This window comes from Centrocercus urophasianus, unplaced genomic scaffold (genome assembly GCF_019232065.1).
Source record: "Centrocercus urophasianus isolate 14NV4802_14NV808 unplaced genomic scaffold, USGS_Curo_1.0 seq_14, whole genome shotgun sequence".
Classification (NCBI taxonomy): Eukaryota; Metazoa; Chordata; class Aves; order Galliformes; family Phasianidae; genus Centrocercus; species Centrocercus urophasianus.
Genome location: NW_024884586.1, coordinates 18,202,388 through 18,218,965, shown reverse-complemented (window position 1 = coordinate 18,218,965; position 16,578 = coordinate 18,202,388). Strand labels below are relative to the sequence as shown.

The window sequence follows — 16,578 nt, the reverse complement described above, 5'->3', positions numbered from 1 at the left end:
GGCGCCGGCGGGGACCGCACCCGGCGCGAGCGGAGGCGCCGGTGACGGCGCGCCCCCGCCTTGAGGGGGCCGCAGCGGCGGCGCCGCCGCCTCCATCCCTCCCTCCTTCCCTCGGTCCTTCCCCGGGAGAACGCGAGCCCCCGTCCCGCAAGACGGCGCACCCCGGCTCGTAGGAAGCTGCGTGCAGGACGTATCCCTCCTCCTGCAGCGGTTTAGCAGGGTGAGCCTCACGGCACCACGAGCGCCCCAAAGTTCAGACAGCCCCGGGAACCTGGCAGGAGGGCCAGCGCCCTGCGGTACGTCGGCGAGCCTGGCAGAGTATGGAAGGTGGCTTAGCTCAGCCCTCATCTGGCAGTTTTCTTCTCTGCGTCTGGGCAAGCGGGGCTCAACACCAACCCCATGGCAGTCCTCTGGATTGGTCAAGGAAAGTATATTTTTTAAATCAGGTGCTCTGAGAATAAGCTCGTTGAAACAATTCTGAACATTCAGGGATTACACGTATAAACGGGGCATGGCTGAAGGCATGCACCTGTGGGAACCCCGCTATTCCTCCCGACTGTCAGGATATTTACTTGCATATCCTCTATGGAGGGACAGATGACCAGAATGCCATGGTGTCAGTCTCACAGCAAGCTTCAGCCTTCAGCAGCCCAGCTGTGCGGTAGCTGCAGCTTCTGTAAGGACATCCTCAGTTACAGCTGAGCCACTGCTCTCAGGATGCAGAAGAATGGAAGGAATCAAGAAAGCAACCCAGTCTAAGGGCAGTTATTACAACTCAACTTGTAAACATGTGTATTAACTGACTGGATTAGGAATCCCGTAAGTACATTTGAATCTCAGCTACTGTCATCAGTCCTAACGCTTTTTCCATACTTTTTACAGTCTCCCTGCTATCCCATTTTCACCTCTCTGGATGTTTCTATCCTCCTGCCCTTCCTTCTACCTCAGTCTCACCAGCCTTCATGCACCCTTCTGACAGACATTTGTGTAATCCTCAGCACCCCAGTAACCCACTGACACGAAGCAGCAGCAGCAACGGCCTCACCCACCAGTGACCACTTAGGTCGAACCACCTCAGGAGAGCAACACACAGAAGAGCTCTATTAAAGTCATAACTTGGTGGTAAGCCAACCAAGCCACCTTCACATTGTTTTATCACTATAAACCTCTCTATTAAGCATGTCACAATTAGTTTGCTGGGTTACGAAATGAGGAGCGCATGCAGCATTCCCAACACTGCAGCTGTGCACCTCCTACCATGAGAGAAGATGGAATGCACAAATTGCACCTTCTGTGCAAGACCAAAGCATGTCCAGCAAGTGGAATGGAATGGCTACCGTTGCGCAGATCTAGCTCCAAAGCAGAAGTTAACTCTCTACAGTTATTTTGATGAAACATTTGCATACCATGTATTAGATCTAGCAGTCATCAACCGAGCCATTTATACCAATAAGAGAAGCTGCACTGAGCTGAGTAGCAGATAGGGCCACATGCACGGCCCAGCAGCACGTGTTCCAGCAACAACAAGTTGTAACAGACTGTTGATACTGCCAGGAATTTTGCCAGCATTTGACCTGACTCGTGCAGTGATCCTTGCCTGGAACAGAAGTGGAACCTCTAGTTAATCAACAGAGCAAATTCACCTGTAAAAGCAAGCAGCTCTACCGCCTCCCACCAGCACAAATAACCAGGTTCTGAGCAGTTTATAGCCGTCAACGGACAGGAGCACGGCTGCCCATTTTGACCAGTGAAAATGGCAGCTTTAAGGCCTCACTGCGCTAGACACCAACTGGTTGCATAGAAATGGTCTTCACCACCTGAGTACTGTCCTTTGCAGTCACGTTCAGTAACTGGTAAGGTCACACTTGAAACTCTGAAGTTCACTACTAAGTAGCACCCTCATCCACCATATGCCTCTTTTAGACTTATTTCCTGTTTTGCAGTATCTTGAAAGCATGAATTACAGTCTTCAAAATTGTATTTCCCAACAGTATCAAGTAAACTGCACTCATTCTTCCAGTAACCCCTGCCAGCACAGCTACATGTTACAAGTAACAAAGATACAGAACTTTCACCAACCAGCATACCGCAGAGATTGCCAGTAGAGCTGTAGTGAAAACCTGAGCTTTTCAGCCACTTCCATTCATAACCTATCTCAAAAAAAGGTACTGCAACAGACCAACAGAGAGAGAGGGTCCACGCTTTGCTAAGGATCCCTATCTGGGAGATCGACAATCTTAAGCAGAATGTGTAACAGTTGCAAACCTGCATAATATATAAAAGAGGTGCAGACTGCATTTATTTTATGCAGCAATTATCTCTTCAGTTTGAACAAAGAACACAAGCAGAGATGCGATATGAGAATTCTGTCTTATGGTATACTATACTTTATGGTATATAGGACATGAAAGGCACTGCTGCTGGAGCATTACTCAAGCATGAAGAAGGCTTTCAGCTCTCAAATTCACTACCTAGAAGTGACAGTAGCTGAAACTGGCTAAAACAACAGCAACCCAAACCAACCATGACAGTGTAATACACTCACAATGAAAGGAAACAGCAGTCTTAGCCCACAAGTTTGTTAGCACTAAGACCATGCAGCTCTGACAATTGTATGAAGTCCCAAGGTATGGCCATAAAAAAGATTTATAAAGACAGGTCTTTATATCTAGTATCTAGTCACACTGTAAGTAGTAAGAAGCCTTGTGCAATACCTATGCTGGAAGGGTTAAAACACAAAGAAACACTTTTTCAGCCAATGTTCTGCCACTTGGGAGAATGATTAACACAGTATCAGGCCACAAGAAAGTCTGTTAATTCTCAAACTCAAGTGGACTGAACTGCCTATACTAAGATAGCTAGTCCCACTTCCCCTACCTTCACATGCCCTGCTGGCCTTCAACTGCTTCTCCAGGAGAGTTTGGGCCTGCCAGAGCTGAATACTTACTGTACACACATTGCAGTACCTACAACAGCTTTGGCCCCCATGTTTACGCAACAGATTCCATTATTTTACACCATTTTATTTATAAAAGAAGTAGCATAAAATGTTCCTTTAGCTATAGTGAGAAAGTATAATTTAATGTCAAGAAGATTACAGGTATGATGGTAGAATTTAGCTTAAGTGTATGATTTAAAAAAGCAAACATTGAGAAACCGACTGTTACATAGTACTAAAAAATAAATAAAAAGCAAAAAACAGCAAGAAGTCTGCTTCTCCAGAGTCAGGTTTTCTTGATGAAAACATACCACACAGAACTCACAACTCCCAAAACAAATATGTATGACAGCTTTTAAGACATCAGATTTCAGATCAGAACATTACTTTATACTAAAACCAAATGTACTTCTTAATATCCAGAGCCCTGAAGATTCCAGGGCGTTTGTTCAGTTGACAACTGATGTCATCTACTTGGATTTCTGCAAGGCCTCTGACACGGTCCCACACCACATTCTTGTCGCTAGATTAGAGAGATGTGGATTTGAAGGGTGGACAATTCAGTGGATAAGGAATTGGTCGGAAGATCTCAGCCAGAGGGTTGTGGTCAATGGCTCTGTGTCCAGGGGGAGATCCAGTACTCTTTAATATCTTGATCAATAATACAGGTGATGGGATTGAGTGCACACTCAGCAAGTTCACCGATGACACCAAGCTGAGCAATGTGATTGCTACATACAGAAGAAGGAAGGGATGCAATTCAGAGGGACCTTGATAAATTTGAGAGGTAGGCCCTTATGAACCTAGTGAGATTCAACAACACAAAGTGCATCCTTTTTGCACTTGGGTCAAGGTGATCTCAGACATGCTTAAGAACTCCTTGAGTAGCACTGCTGAGAAGGACTCAGCAGTCTAGGCTGATGAAAAACTCAATACAAGCCAGCACTGTGCACCTGCAGACTGGAAGGCATGAAGACAGTCGAAGGAACTGGGCTCGTTCAGCCTCGAAAAGGCTGTGGGGAGACCTCTTTGTGACGTTACAGTACTTAAAGAGAGCCTATAAACACGAGGGAAATCAGCTTTTTACATGGGTACATTGTGAAAGGACAAGGGGAAATGGGTGTAAACTAAAGGAAGAAAGATTCAGATTAGATGTTAGGGGGAAGTTTTTTATTGAGAGAGCGGTGAAGTGTTGGAATGGGATGCCCAGAGTGGTGGTGGATGCCCTGCCTCCGGAGGTTTTCAAGGCCAGGTTGGATGGGGCCCTGGGCAATCTGATCTAGTAGTACTTGATCTAGCAGCTGGCAACCCTTCCTTGAGGCAGGGAGGTTGGAACCTGCTGATCCGTGAGGTCAATTCCAACCCAAGCCATTCTACAATTCCGTAAGTGCTTCATAAACCATCAGCTGTGTCCCTGCAGAAGCCCTAGTTTCTATTCTGCAAGCGAACATTTTGGAAAGGATGGAAATGCCCACTCCAGCTCTCCTCCAGCAGTACTCTGCCATGCACATCACAACTTTCTGTCCCCCATTAACTCAGTGCTTTAACAGCATTAATGATACAATGCAAAGTGCATAATATTCACTCCTTCTCTTCTAAAGAATTATAACTTTTCAGTATATAAAGAGATGTTCCCAAATACTGAAGGCAACAGAATGGAAACACACAACCCATTTATATAGGCCACTGAACCACTGATGAGGGGACTGGATGAAAAGTAAGTGTTCACTGCAAGCTACCATGGTGTTTTATCTGTGCAGGTATTTATGGCATGTTATTATTTCAACATTTAAAATAATGTACTTTCATACTTTATCAAAAAGTCACTCATATGCCCATTACTCATATATTCAATGATCGGTTTATTTTTTCCATACACTATCACTTCAACTACTGAAATACAAAAAAAAAAAAAAAAAAAAAAAAAAAACACACAACCTCTTGCACTTTCTCCCATGCAACCATTCTCCCATGGCCCTAATTAACACACACAACACCATTTTGATGGACTTCAGTCCCCTTATGGACACATCATGAAGAACGTTTGTCACAAGCATAAATCTTCAGTTGAGGACGTTCTCCGCATTGTAGAAAAAAGATGGCAAAAGAAGTCAGGAAAAGATCTAACTTTCAGCACCATCCTTCTCATTCAAGTGTTGCATCCAGGGCTCTCATCCATCAAACTGTAACTGCCACAGAAATTCTGCATCCCTTCAAAGTTACAATATAAAAGAATAATACCAATTGAAGTACCAAGTAATAGGGTCCAGGCTTTTCTTTAATACTGATCTTCACTTCTGACTTGCAGACGTAGCCTGCGGTCAGGCAGAACACACCACGCTGGCAGTAAGCAACAGTCAATAGACCAGCACAACTGCGCAACCACCACTATTCCTGTAACAGCAACTGGGTCACAACCTTCGGATCTTTGGGTCTCACCGCCACGCAAGGCTGAGGGCAACGCACAGTGACAGCAGGACAGCCAGAGGGCACAAGCTTAGAAATCTTTAGCAACCAGGCGAAAAGCTCAGACTGCGTTACTGGAAGCCTCTCCGTTTGCCAGACTGAAGAAACACCCGCTAATCCTCGCGCCTACCATCCGCAAGCCGAGCTCACACTACCGTTTCCCAACTCGGTTTTGAACTTCGTATCAACAACGCCGGTAACCACGGAGCCTGCCCACGACACCCTTCAGGGAAAGCGCGCCGTTTGTTTACTCGGCGGCCCCGGGGGAAGGCCGGAAGCGCAGCGGGACGCGAAGCGAGAGGCGGAGCGCCGCCCCGCCCGGCACCAACGGCCGCCGCACGCGACGTGCCCGGGCGCACGCGCGCCACCAACCGCTCCGCGCAGCCGTTACGCCCCGCCCCGGCGCGCGCCGCCAAGGGGCAGCGGGAGCGGCCGCTAAGAGCCACGGCCGCCGCCCCCCCGCTCCTCTCCTCCGTGATCCTCGGCGGCGCGCGGTCGGCAGATGGCAGGCGCGCCCCGCAGCCCGGCCCCGGGTAGCTACGGCCACGCCCCCGCCGAGGGCCGGTCCCTGAGAGCGCGATAGCCCCAGGAGACGGCAGCCGCTCGGGGCCGGGCCTCCGCCGACCCCTTCCGGATGCGGAGCCGCTCAGGGCTTATAACCCGCCCTCCCCTCGTCACGGGACCGGCGGCCGCCCTCGGCCCCCCCCCCACTTCGCCCCGCCGTCCGTCGGCTCCGGCCCCGACCCCGGAGGGAACGGGACGGGAGAGAAGGGCCGAAGAGCGGCCAGCGCGCCACCGCTCCCCTCCGCCGCCGCCCCGCGGCCCCTTCGCTTCAAACGCAGCCCTCACAGCCCAAGAGAAGCGAGCGCGCACGTGTGATTGGGCGGCCGCGCTCACGTGACGCGCACACCTCACGCCACCTCCTCGAATAAAACTTCAAAACCGACAGAGAGAGGGAGGGGGGGGGGAGCGCCCGAGCAGCGCCCCGCGGGCGGCCGGCTCCTACCTGCCTCCAGCAGCCGCCGCTTCCATGTGGCGCGGGGCACCGACCGCCGGCCCGGCCCGCACACCCCGCTCGCGGCTCCTGAGGCCTTCGCCTGCCACGCGCACCCTCCTGCTGTCTTCATTGGCCGCGGCGGCCCATCACGTGGGCCGCTCCCGTTTTTCCTTCCTCTCGCTTTCTTTCCCGCTTCCCGGCGGCGGGGCCGCCCCCGCCAGGCGGGAGGCGGCTCGGCGCGGCGCTGCCGTCCTCCGGGCGGGGGGAGAGCGCGGCCGGCGGCGACCGCGGCAAAGCAGCTTCGCGACGCCCGCCGGCAGCGCGCCGCCGATTGGTCGGCGCCGCCCGCGGACGCACTTCCGCTTTGCCCTCCGCCGGGACACGCCCTTCCCGCCCTTCCCCCGCCCTCGCGCGAGGGAAACACGCTGCTCCCGCGTGGGGAGCCGCTGGCGGGCGGTGCGCGAGGGGCGGCCGCGCAGGCGCGGGGGGGAGGGGGCTTGGACGCGCGGCGGAGAGAGCACTGCCCCGGAGGAGCCCCCCGCACCCCGCGTGGTCCGTCAAAGTGCTGAAGGATCGAGTGTATAAAATGGCGGCCGAACGGTCCCCTAGGGGCTCTCCTCGTCCCTCCCCTTGCTCGCCCGTCCTGAGGGGACAGCAGTCACTCGGAGCACCGGGAAAACAGGCATATGCCTTCAGAAAGTGGCCGTGTAAGAACAGTTGCGTTTCAGCGCCAATAACTGCATTGAATGGCAGCCACCGCCCTTACGCTTCGATTATGCTGTTAAAATGCTTGAGTTGATCATTTAAAGTCTGCAAAATGTCAGCGTGGAGGATGTGGCTTCCTGTGCACCGAGTGAGTCAGGATCACACAGAGAATATAATGTGTGAATGCTTAATGAAATCAGCGTTACGCACACACGGGAGCCACATTAAGATTGCTGAGATAATTGTGAAGCTGGCACTTCCTGGCTTAACAGTTGGTGCATCCCAAATAAAGGCTTTCTTATCTAAGGGTGTATTTGTGGTGGCTGCTTTCTGAGAATGCCGCAACGTTACCTCTGTTGGGCAAAGTTACTAATACTGGCACGCATGGCCTCCATGTAAGCCTGCGTGTTCCTAATGTATCATAGAATGGTAGAATGTACCTCTCACAGAGCTGCGTGCTGTGATGTGCTGTGAGGAGTAAAGCTTTATTTCCAAAGCTCAAAGCCAGGGGCCCACCGCTGGCTCTGAAAAAATAAGGTTGGCAGAAAGTGCTGCCCAGTTTTTATTAAATATTCTCACAAGGTTAAACAGCAGGTGATGAGGAAAGTCTGTCCCTATCTGTTGGGCTTCAGAGAGCTAGGAAACCCACCCAGCTGCCCACTAGAGCCCTCAGCCCCCTTCTCCTGCAGCCTCCCCACATGGGTGGGTGCCTGAAGGCTGTGGAGTTCCACATGAAGCCCACATGAGGTGAGCTGTTGTCTACAGCATCTCCACAAATTTTAGTCCCAGCATGGGGGTGCTCATTTGGGGCAGAACCTCTGAATGTGTCTGCAGCGAGCCTTCTTCAGCTAGGTCTCTGCTGGGGCTGGTTCTCCAGGGACAGGGCGTGGGATCCCCCCCGCAGGGCCACACTGAAGGGCATCAGTCAGCACCTTGTCTGCATTAACCACTGCAGCATAGGCCTCTCCAGCTGCAACAAGTCTTGCCAAGCCCAATATATTTCCAGTATATGTTCTGCAGCCTAACTAATCCTTCCCTGCCCAAATGGGGTAAAAAGAAAACATTCAAAGGAGTTGGTGGTGTCCCTTTGTTAGGCTCATGAATGGCTTTGAGAGTAAGGGGTTAAACCTTCCTCCCATTGCCCAGACAGCAAAGGGGGGTGGTGGTGTGTGTTTGCAAGGCAGCTCCCTGAGGGCAGTTTGTTATCCCGATGGAATAAATCTAAGACCTTTTAATAAATGGGGGTGGGAACACAGACATTTTCTGAAATACACTCCTGAGGACATTTCCTGATTTTCTGAGGGTCCAAGCCCTAGCTGATCCCCCTTACTTGGTGCTTGTCTCCTCAAATGCAGGTGGTTGCAGGTCCCTCTGTGTGGACATGTAGGGGATCCAAGCTGGGTCTGTGTGCTGCTGCTGCCTGACAGACTGAAGAGCCAGGAGTTGCACACAGAGCTGGCTGAAAGCACTGAAAGCATTGGCCACAAAGCACTTTCCCTGCATCCATAAGCCCCAGCACCAAAGTAGCTGCCGCTGCAGAGGCAACTCATTGGAGTTCTTCTGGCTGCCGCTCTGCAAGCACCCTAGCTGCTGGCTGCTTCCAAGAATTTTTTCCTTTCGCACTGGAAATGCTGATGATTCCTCGGATATGTGAAGCCTGTAGTTCTCATGCAGCTGCATCCTCACTTAAAGAAGCTCTAATAGATGTTAATCATCTAAATGGTTCTAAAAGACAAACTACATCCGTGCCCTGCAGCTTCCCCACCTGCCAGCACAGGAGAGCGGAGGCAGGCAGCAGGCAGGGCTGGGCCAGCGCTCTGCCCCCACCTCAACCCTGAGGCACTCGCTCAAAGCCTCTGCTTGCATATGATGCATTTCACCAATATGCATCCAGAGTAGCTGCCAGGGGGCTGGATGCCAGAGGCATCTCTGCTGCTCTCCCTGTCTCATGTTGTGGACCTCCAGGACAACTCCTAACTGTACACCCAGAAATCTCTTCAGATTTTGTGCTCCAAATGTCTGCGCACAGCAAAATGACATCTTTGGAGTCAAATTCTCATTTTGGTTGCTTCCCATAGAATTGCAAAACCAACGTAACTGAGCAGAAGTTCACAGTATCCTCCCTGCAAACAGATGCTTGGCTGGGAGGAAAACTGACATTATCTGTGGATTCATCCACATTGCTGTGCTTTGTCTAGTGGTTGGTGACCCACAAAGCAAGGGGGTTGAAACTAGGTGATCATTACAGTCTTTTTCAGCCCAGGCCATTCTGTGATTCTATGATTCTGTGAATTTCTGGTGAAAACAAGGCAGCACTGTGCTTCCAGCTGCGTTAGCAGCTCCAGGAGCAGAAAACCTGGGGGAAACTGGACTGTACCTTGCCCTGCTCTGCATGAGAATGAAACCTTGTCATCTTTGGGATTTTACCTACATTTTGCTAACGGTGAGCTAAGGACAGCTTTTAATTTTCAGAGTTCATTCTCAGTTACAGTCTGTTGTCTGCACCACTTGCAAGATATTTACCTAAAAAAGAAATCCACTATTTTTTTTCCTATGAAATTTTAGAGCCTTCCTGGAAAGAAGGCAATCACAGATTTTCTACAGTCACAGATTTCTGATGCCTGTAAGAATTTGTCTAGAAACAGGCAAGCTGTAAAACATGATTTTGAGCTCTTGCCAGCCTTGGTCAGGCAATATCCCACGGACATCCAAAGGGAGCTGCTCATCACCCCTGCTGAGGGACTGGCACAGAGGCTCAGTGGTGCTCAGCAGCACTCCAGCACAAGCACCCAGAGGGAAAAGGATCTCAGCCACTCCAGGAAGCCATCTTCCTCCAGGCGCAGGCCAGGTGGGCAGGCAGGCTGCAGGCTATGTGCTGTGTTGCAGGAGGGAACCGGCCTGTGGTGGGTGAGCTCTGCTCTGCTGACACAGTGAGTGCCAAATGCAAGGGCTAAATCCCCAAACAGAGCTCCCGTGGGCCAGCCGTTCTTTGCAGTCCCAGTGCTGCAGCCCTGCAGTTATGTGGGACTCATCAGGCTGGGAACATTTCCCTGGGTGTATTAAGGAAGAAAATGGAGAAAATCAAGGCAGGCTATTTTCTGCTATAAATAGGTCCAGCTCTTTCCGTTTGAGTTTTTGCCTGATTATCCATGCAGAAAAAAAGTTGTCCCCTTAGCAGGGCAGCAGTCCTGAGCAATGCAGGCGTTGGCCCACAAGTCTCCCTTTATAAGCAGAAAATGCAGACACCCTTTCAAGCAGTGAGGCAGGTCGCTGCCCCAGGTACCACTCGGTGCAGCAGCCTCGACGAGATGGCACTGGCGCAGCTGTGAGCATTGGCAGACGGGCTGGCATCAATCAGGGGGTGAGCAGTTACCCAGCTGCTAGCTCTGCCAGAGATTTCCACCCCCGCATGGAGACGCATGCCTGTGCTTCAGCTGCTTGCGTGTAGCCTCTGCAGTCTTTCACCTCACCATCCGCAGCCCTGGGATCCCAAACTGCAGCGGGGGGAGCAAGCAAATACAAAGGGATGGCCTTAAGCTGCTCGGTCAGTGTAAATGCTGGTCTGAGCCAGGATGCCAGGATTTGACACTGTTGGTATTGGCAGCTCAGCATCCGCATCACATCCTGCCCGTACCTTTTGTAGTAGTCCCCAGGTCTGCATCTTTTATTACCTGCGTGCTCTGCAGCCCAGGTACAGGGTGACGGGCACTGAAAGGCTGCTATGGCTCAGCCCACATGCTTGCAAAACCCTCCTGCTTCTCCATAGATACCTTCGTGCAAGAGGAAGAATAAGGCAGACAGATAAACCTGGGAAACATATTGATTACGCCTGATGTTGGAGGCGCATCTGGCATACTTTGTTTAGCAATTTGAGCCTTTATGGGGTTTATAGCTCGTTTCAGTGCAATTTATTAAGGGGAAAGAAGCAGAGGCAGCAGCAAGTGACCAGGGCGCCCAGCTCCAGGCTGGCAGCACGCAGGCAGCAGTGGCTGCAGCAGCGGCACACACCAGCTGCCGGCAGTGCACTCCCACACAGCTCGGTTAACGACAGGGTAGCGGTCAGGATTGCTGTCATAAGGATTAGCTGGGAGAGCAGCGAGCTCCCCAGTTTGCCGTGCTAATGGCCATGGGCAGAGCGTTGCTCTCACCTGCTCTGCAGTTTCTCTCTGCTCTCCCACTCTTTGTCACCTTCACTGACGTGTTCTCCAGCAGGTCGTGCAGTATTTTATATTCACAACCAGATCGTGTCTGCATGCAAACCCTCCTTCCTCTCCACAAAGTCCCATCCTCTCACACAGCACACTGCCAAAACACAGCTCCTATAAAGACTTTCTAGAAGCTCATCTAGTCCCATTAAATCCCTACTGAACGCATCAAAGCTTAAAGCAACAAGTGCAACCCACTGCCCCAGGTCAGATGTATCTTCCAGCTCGATTTTAGCCCTGAAAAGAAACTGGAGGAAACTGGATCTGGGCAACTTGGGCCAAGGAGCTGGCACTACTCAGCCCCTTGTTTCAGTGCTGTTGTCAGCACGGCCAAAAGATTTTACATTTCCCCAGCCTGCCCGCACATAGGAACACATTGATTTGGCATGCCTGAAGCCAGAGGGCCCCCGGGGCAGTCAGTAAGCAGGGCTCCATTGTCCTGGCTTTGCCACAAGACTCCAGGACAGTGACTGGAGTCTGATTCACGCTGACGCTGAGTTCCTCATCTGTGACGGAGCCCACGCGACCAAAGCCCACGTCTGTCGGTGTTCCTGGACCAAGTGATCGATTTCAACTTGGTTTCCCATGGTAACAAGGCTTCCTGATCACCGCCTGCACCTGCTGTCCCTCACAGCTTTCATATCCTCGCTTGGGAGGGACCTGTAAAGATGACTGAGTCCAGCTCCTGGCTATATGTGGGAGTACCTGAAATTCAAACCAAATTCAGCTCAAACTCAGCTCCAAAGAAACCTCTACAGAAATTTCTGCTTGAAAAAAGTGGGAATTGGCAAAAGCTGGCAGCTAAGCACTAGAGAATGAATAATGCCAGCAAAATGCAATGTAAATTGGGAACAAATACACATGCAAGTGTGTATTTCCTCTGTTCTGCAAGGCACGTCTTTTACTCAAAATTAAATGTATTTGACTCCAGTGAGTGTGTTAACTGAGTAAAGCCCACAAGGCCCCATTCCCCACACAGGCCAAGAAGGAGGTGCAGGCATCAGGACAGTCGTGCATCTCTCTTTGTACATTAATAGAGCCGAAAAGAATGGGATCATGGAGGAAGCGTTAGGCTTTTTAAGAAACCAGTATGGCACGACTGCCTGCATCAGAATTCCTGGCACAGAGCAGCGCTGCATCCTCCAATGCCATCTTACTACTTCCTCCCCTCCTGTTCCCCCTCTGCTGCTGCTTGTGTACCTGATCTGACCAGGCTCATGTGCAAAAGGATTCAATCATCCTTTGAACCAGATCCAAGGGATGGCACTGAGCACTGGAACCTCACACTACTAGCCAAGTCAGCCACTACATGCTTCGGAAGTCGTTCTCCCTGCATAGCAGATGGGGGTGAGAGCTCCCTCCCACTGCTCACCATTGCTCATCCTCCTGGTGTGAGTGCATAGGCAGAGGCCGTGCACTGTGCTGCTGGCTGATGAATAACGAACGTGTGATGTGCGCCTCTTCTTCTCGGCGAGCTGGAAACCCAAGGGCTCTTCTACGTTGCACTGGGAACATTTGACTCAGCAGCACAGTTCCAACCACCTCCTCCAAGGCTGTCCTCCCCATGGAGTGCTGTCAGTGGGGGGTAGGGGGAAGGAATGGCTGCAGAAGCTGCCGGCACCTAGGTGGGATGTGGCACTGCCTGCCTCCAAGGAGGCCACCGAAGGCTTTTCACTAGGGCTGAGGCTCCCTGGGAGACAAGCCCATGTTACCAATGTACCCACCCAGCAAGGAAGATCTGTTCAGAGCATCCCCACAAACTCTGCTGCAGATAACAGGCTGGGACTCAGACACAGTACATGTTTTATTATTTAAAAAAATGCATAAAAACTATGACATGCTTCCCAAAGTTAGAGTCCCTATGTACATCTGCGCTTCCCAGGCAGCTGCAGGGAGCATAGCCTTCTGCCCTCACTGCCAATGTGTGCACTGCACGGGTTTCTGCTAACCTTTGCTAGCTGTTATTTTCTCCCCTGCATTGACAGCAATCCAATCTAAATGCCAATCTAAATGACAAAAAAAACCCCGTACTGCCTGGGGTGTAAGGTTTTGCAGTTTGTGACCAAGAAACCGTACTGGGTTTCCAGCTGTAGGGCAGCGTTGGGTAGTAGGAAATCTTACAGAAAGGACCCGTGCCCAAGCCCCAGACTGAACTTTCCCTTCCCTAGGAAGGTGCTCTCAGCAAGGGATGAAACTGGACCCAAATTTTGTAGTTAGCCCCTCACCTGGCAACAGCCAAGAATGGGGCATCGAATGATAGAGTGTCCTGACACTTGGCTCATTGGTCCCACCTTTGCCAACCTGGCAAGCGACGACATTGGTGGTATTTGTGTCTGAGGAAAAGCAGTGTGGAATCCTAAGTCTTGTGATACTGCTGAGTGTTCAGTACACTGAAAATAAAACAAATGAAGATCTAGCAAATATTTAGGATAACTAGAGTAAGATGTAGCTGCACTTCCTTGCTGGGAAACACTACACAAAACAAATGCTGATTTTACATTAAAATATTAAATTATTAAAAACCACAAAAGCGCTTGCAGTTACAGTGAGTCAGACATGCTGATTGGAAAACAAAACCCAAAGAGCAAAACCATCAATTTTGCCCTGTGTGGAAGGCTGCAGTGATACGGGTCTATGATCTGATGTGGCTTTTACAGTGTGCCAGAAGACCTCCTCATTAAGACGGCCAGTGGTTCTCAAGCTTGTTCGTGATAAGGACTCTCTCTTTGGAAAGAGGCTTCCCTGTTGGTTCCTTCCCCCATCTCACATATACCTTCCCCAAAGTGACTTCAGACCTTCACCACAGCAGCTACAGCACTGGACTGTTTGAAGAAGTCAGAGGATGGTTAAAAAAGAGAAAGATTAAAGAAATCCTACTTTCAAGCAAGTGCTGAATCCTGCTCCTGCTGAAAGTGATGCGTGTCTGCCATTCTCTATCTAAGCAGTCTCCTTCCTCTCCTGGAGGGCAGCATTTTGCATTAATTAGCACTGCCTCCCCACACTGCCGGCAAGTCCTCTCTACACAGTTTCCTCTCAATTCCTTTGAAGTTGGATTCTGTCCTCACCCATGCCAGCTGCTCTCCCTCCCTTCCCATTTAAGGCCAACTGCAAGGCTGGTCAGGCTCGAACCAGCACCAAACAGGAAAAAAAAAAAAAACAACACGGAAAAGAGGTATGTGGGTGGAGAGGGTGGAGAGGGATGTTCCACTTTTTTTCTAATTTCATCGCTCCCTGCAAGTCTGAGTACCTTAAAAGAGCTCTGGGCAGAGGGAGCAGCGAGTGTTACTGCATGAAATGTGCCAGATGTTCAATGCTGGATGAATGCATATCTGCAAATCGCAGTTTGAGAACCACTGAGGTAGGCAAGAAGTCTAGGCAGCACTGCTGAGTGAACACAAGAGGAACTTCCCCCCGTGTCCTGATGATGGTGTAAATACCCACTAGTGCTTTCAGAGGTACCAGTCCCGAAGTCATGCAGCCAGGATCAAAGACAACATCTACACGAGAGCGAGCACTGACTGAACAGAAGGTGCGTTCAGCTCTGCTCCAGCTGCCAGTGAGAAAGACCAGAGCAGAGGCTCTGACTGCCCACCTTGGCTTTGACCTTCTTTCTGCGGGATGTGAACAGCCTGCCACCCCTACCACCTCCCTCCCCAAATCCAAGGGCATGTCAGGGCTGTGGTCCATACAAGCTGTCCGCAACTGCAGCCCACACAGAAATGAAAGCTGCCAAAGCTGCCCAAGAGCTCTGGCCTGTGCTGTTTAAAGCCATTCCAGATCCGGCATCAGAGACCCAGGCGACGCAGCACTGTGGCTGCACACATCCCGTCCCAGGGAAGCAGAGTGTCACTGCTATGTACAGGCTAACAACTTTTCTCTCCTTCTGTCTCCAGCTCGTACAGAAGGCTTTTGTTCTCCCCTTCCTGCCCATCTGGATGCCTTTCACCCTCGACATCATCTCCAAGGCACAAGGGGCTCATGATGTAGCGATAGTCACTCGTGACAGCAGCAGCTGCTGCCCCAGCAACGGTCTCGTCACCGTCCGTGTTCCCAAAAGAGGTGTGCACGGCAGGGTCACTGACAGATGACTCTTTGTCCTTCCCAATGTTGACATAGAGAGGGTCTTGGCTTAAAGAGAGTGTGGACATCCTCCCCCGAATCATTTCCAGTTGGGACCGAAGCACTCCAAAGCTTGGGCGTAGCTTGGGCTCAGGATGCCAACATCTGCACATGAGATCGTAGCTGCAACACAGAAGAAGAGCACTGAGACACAACGCATCGAGCCCTGCACATCCCAGCAGCAACTCTGTGCTGTGCAGCACGGGCATCAAATGAGGGGACCTTTGCAGAGGTGAACAGAGCCAGCTCTTCACGAGCTGTCGGAAGTCTCCATCTCACCACTGAAGCTCATGCAGTTCTTCACCACTTCAAGGGTGCCTTGGAAAAGAACTGCTACCCTAAGGCCTCCAAAATCCCTAACGCAGGACATGAGTGAGTAGGTTCTGACCTCCACCAGGGCACTGGCTTCACTCAGCAGGGAAAACAGAATGGCAAGAATTCTAGCTTTGGTGCGTGATTTTTTGCATAAAATTTGCACAACTTTTTTTTTTAATAATGAGACTGGGTATGTCCCTGGGGTATTGCAAACATTTACAGAAGCATTTATTTTTGCAATCACAATTAACAAACACCAAAACTTTTCCAAAATTCATTGCTTTTGACTCTGTGTAGCTGATGGCACTTAGGCAGGTTTTATGGACTTAAAATCCTTGCTTCTCCCTGTTTTCAAAAACACTTTAATCAAAATAATTAGAGAGTACCAAAAAAAAAAACAACCCCAAAACCCTGAATTTCAAGGCCTGCTTAGTGCTTTACTGGCCACAGGCCTCATCCTGCCACGCAGGCAGTGTTTATCCTGTGGTCAAACACCAGCTGAGAGTTCTGGTTGCCTGAGGGCTGATGCAAGATGTCATCATCAGCAGCATCCACACAGAACACAGGGTGATGCCTCCAGCATGGCTGGAGAATGGCCAGAGCCATCGTTCTCCTTCCTGCACATCACCCACCAAAGCCACAGCTGTGCTCCTGTTTCGTCATTGTCACCAGTTCTGTGGGGAGTAGGGACAAAACACAGTGCTGGCACTGGAAAACACCATGGACAAACAACCTCAATTAAACTCGTAAGTGGAAAAAAATCTGAAAATGGCCTTCAGTGGGAAATGAAGCATTTCATGATGGCCTTTACTTTGCTTTTACCTCCCTTGCTC

The 16,578-nt window shown here is 50.8% G+C and overlaps 2 protein-coding genes across 13 annotated transcripts in view; both read right to left on the bottom strand.

Annotated features, from left to right (window-relative positions):
- MGA (MAX dimerization protein MGA) overlaps positions 1 to 6,479 on the bottom strand; it is a 59,457-nt gene extending 52,978 nt beyond the window's left edge. For 11 of the 12 annotated variants that reach the window (XM_042813461.1, XM_042813466.1, XM_042813464.1 and 8 more), the window contains exon 1: positions 6,411 to 6,479. The gene's annotated coding sequence lies outside the window, so the exon portion shown is untranslated. Of the gene's footprint in view, positions 1 to 5,534; positions 5,613 to 6,410 lie in introns of those variants that run through there. The other variant, XM_042813462.1, reaches the window with a different exon arrangement.
- Positions 6,480 to 13,097: 6,618 nt separating this feature from the next.
- The window catches only part of TYRO3 (TYRO3 protein tyrosine kinase), a 39,931-nt gene continuing 36,450 nt past the window's right edge, over positions 13,098 to 16,578 (bottom strand). Inside the window, exon 19 of the mRNA XM_042813963.1 lies at positions 13,098 to 15,553. Within this exon, the coding sequence (XP_042669897.1) occupies positions 15,175 to 15,553 (379 nt within the window). The 3' untranslated portion in view covers positions 13,098 to 15,174. The remainder of the gene's footprint in view (positions 15,554 to 16,578) is intronic.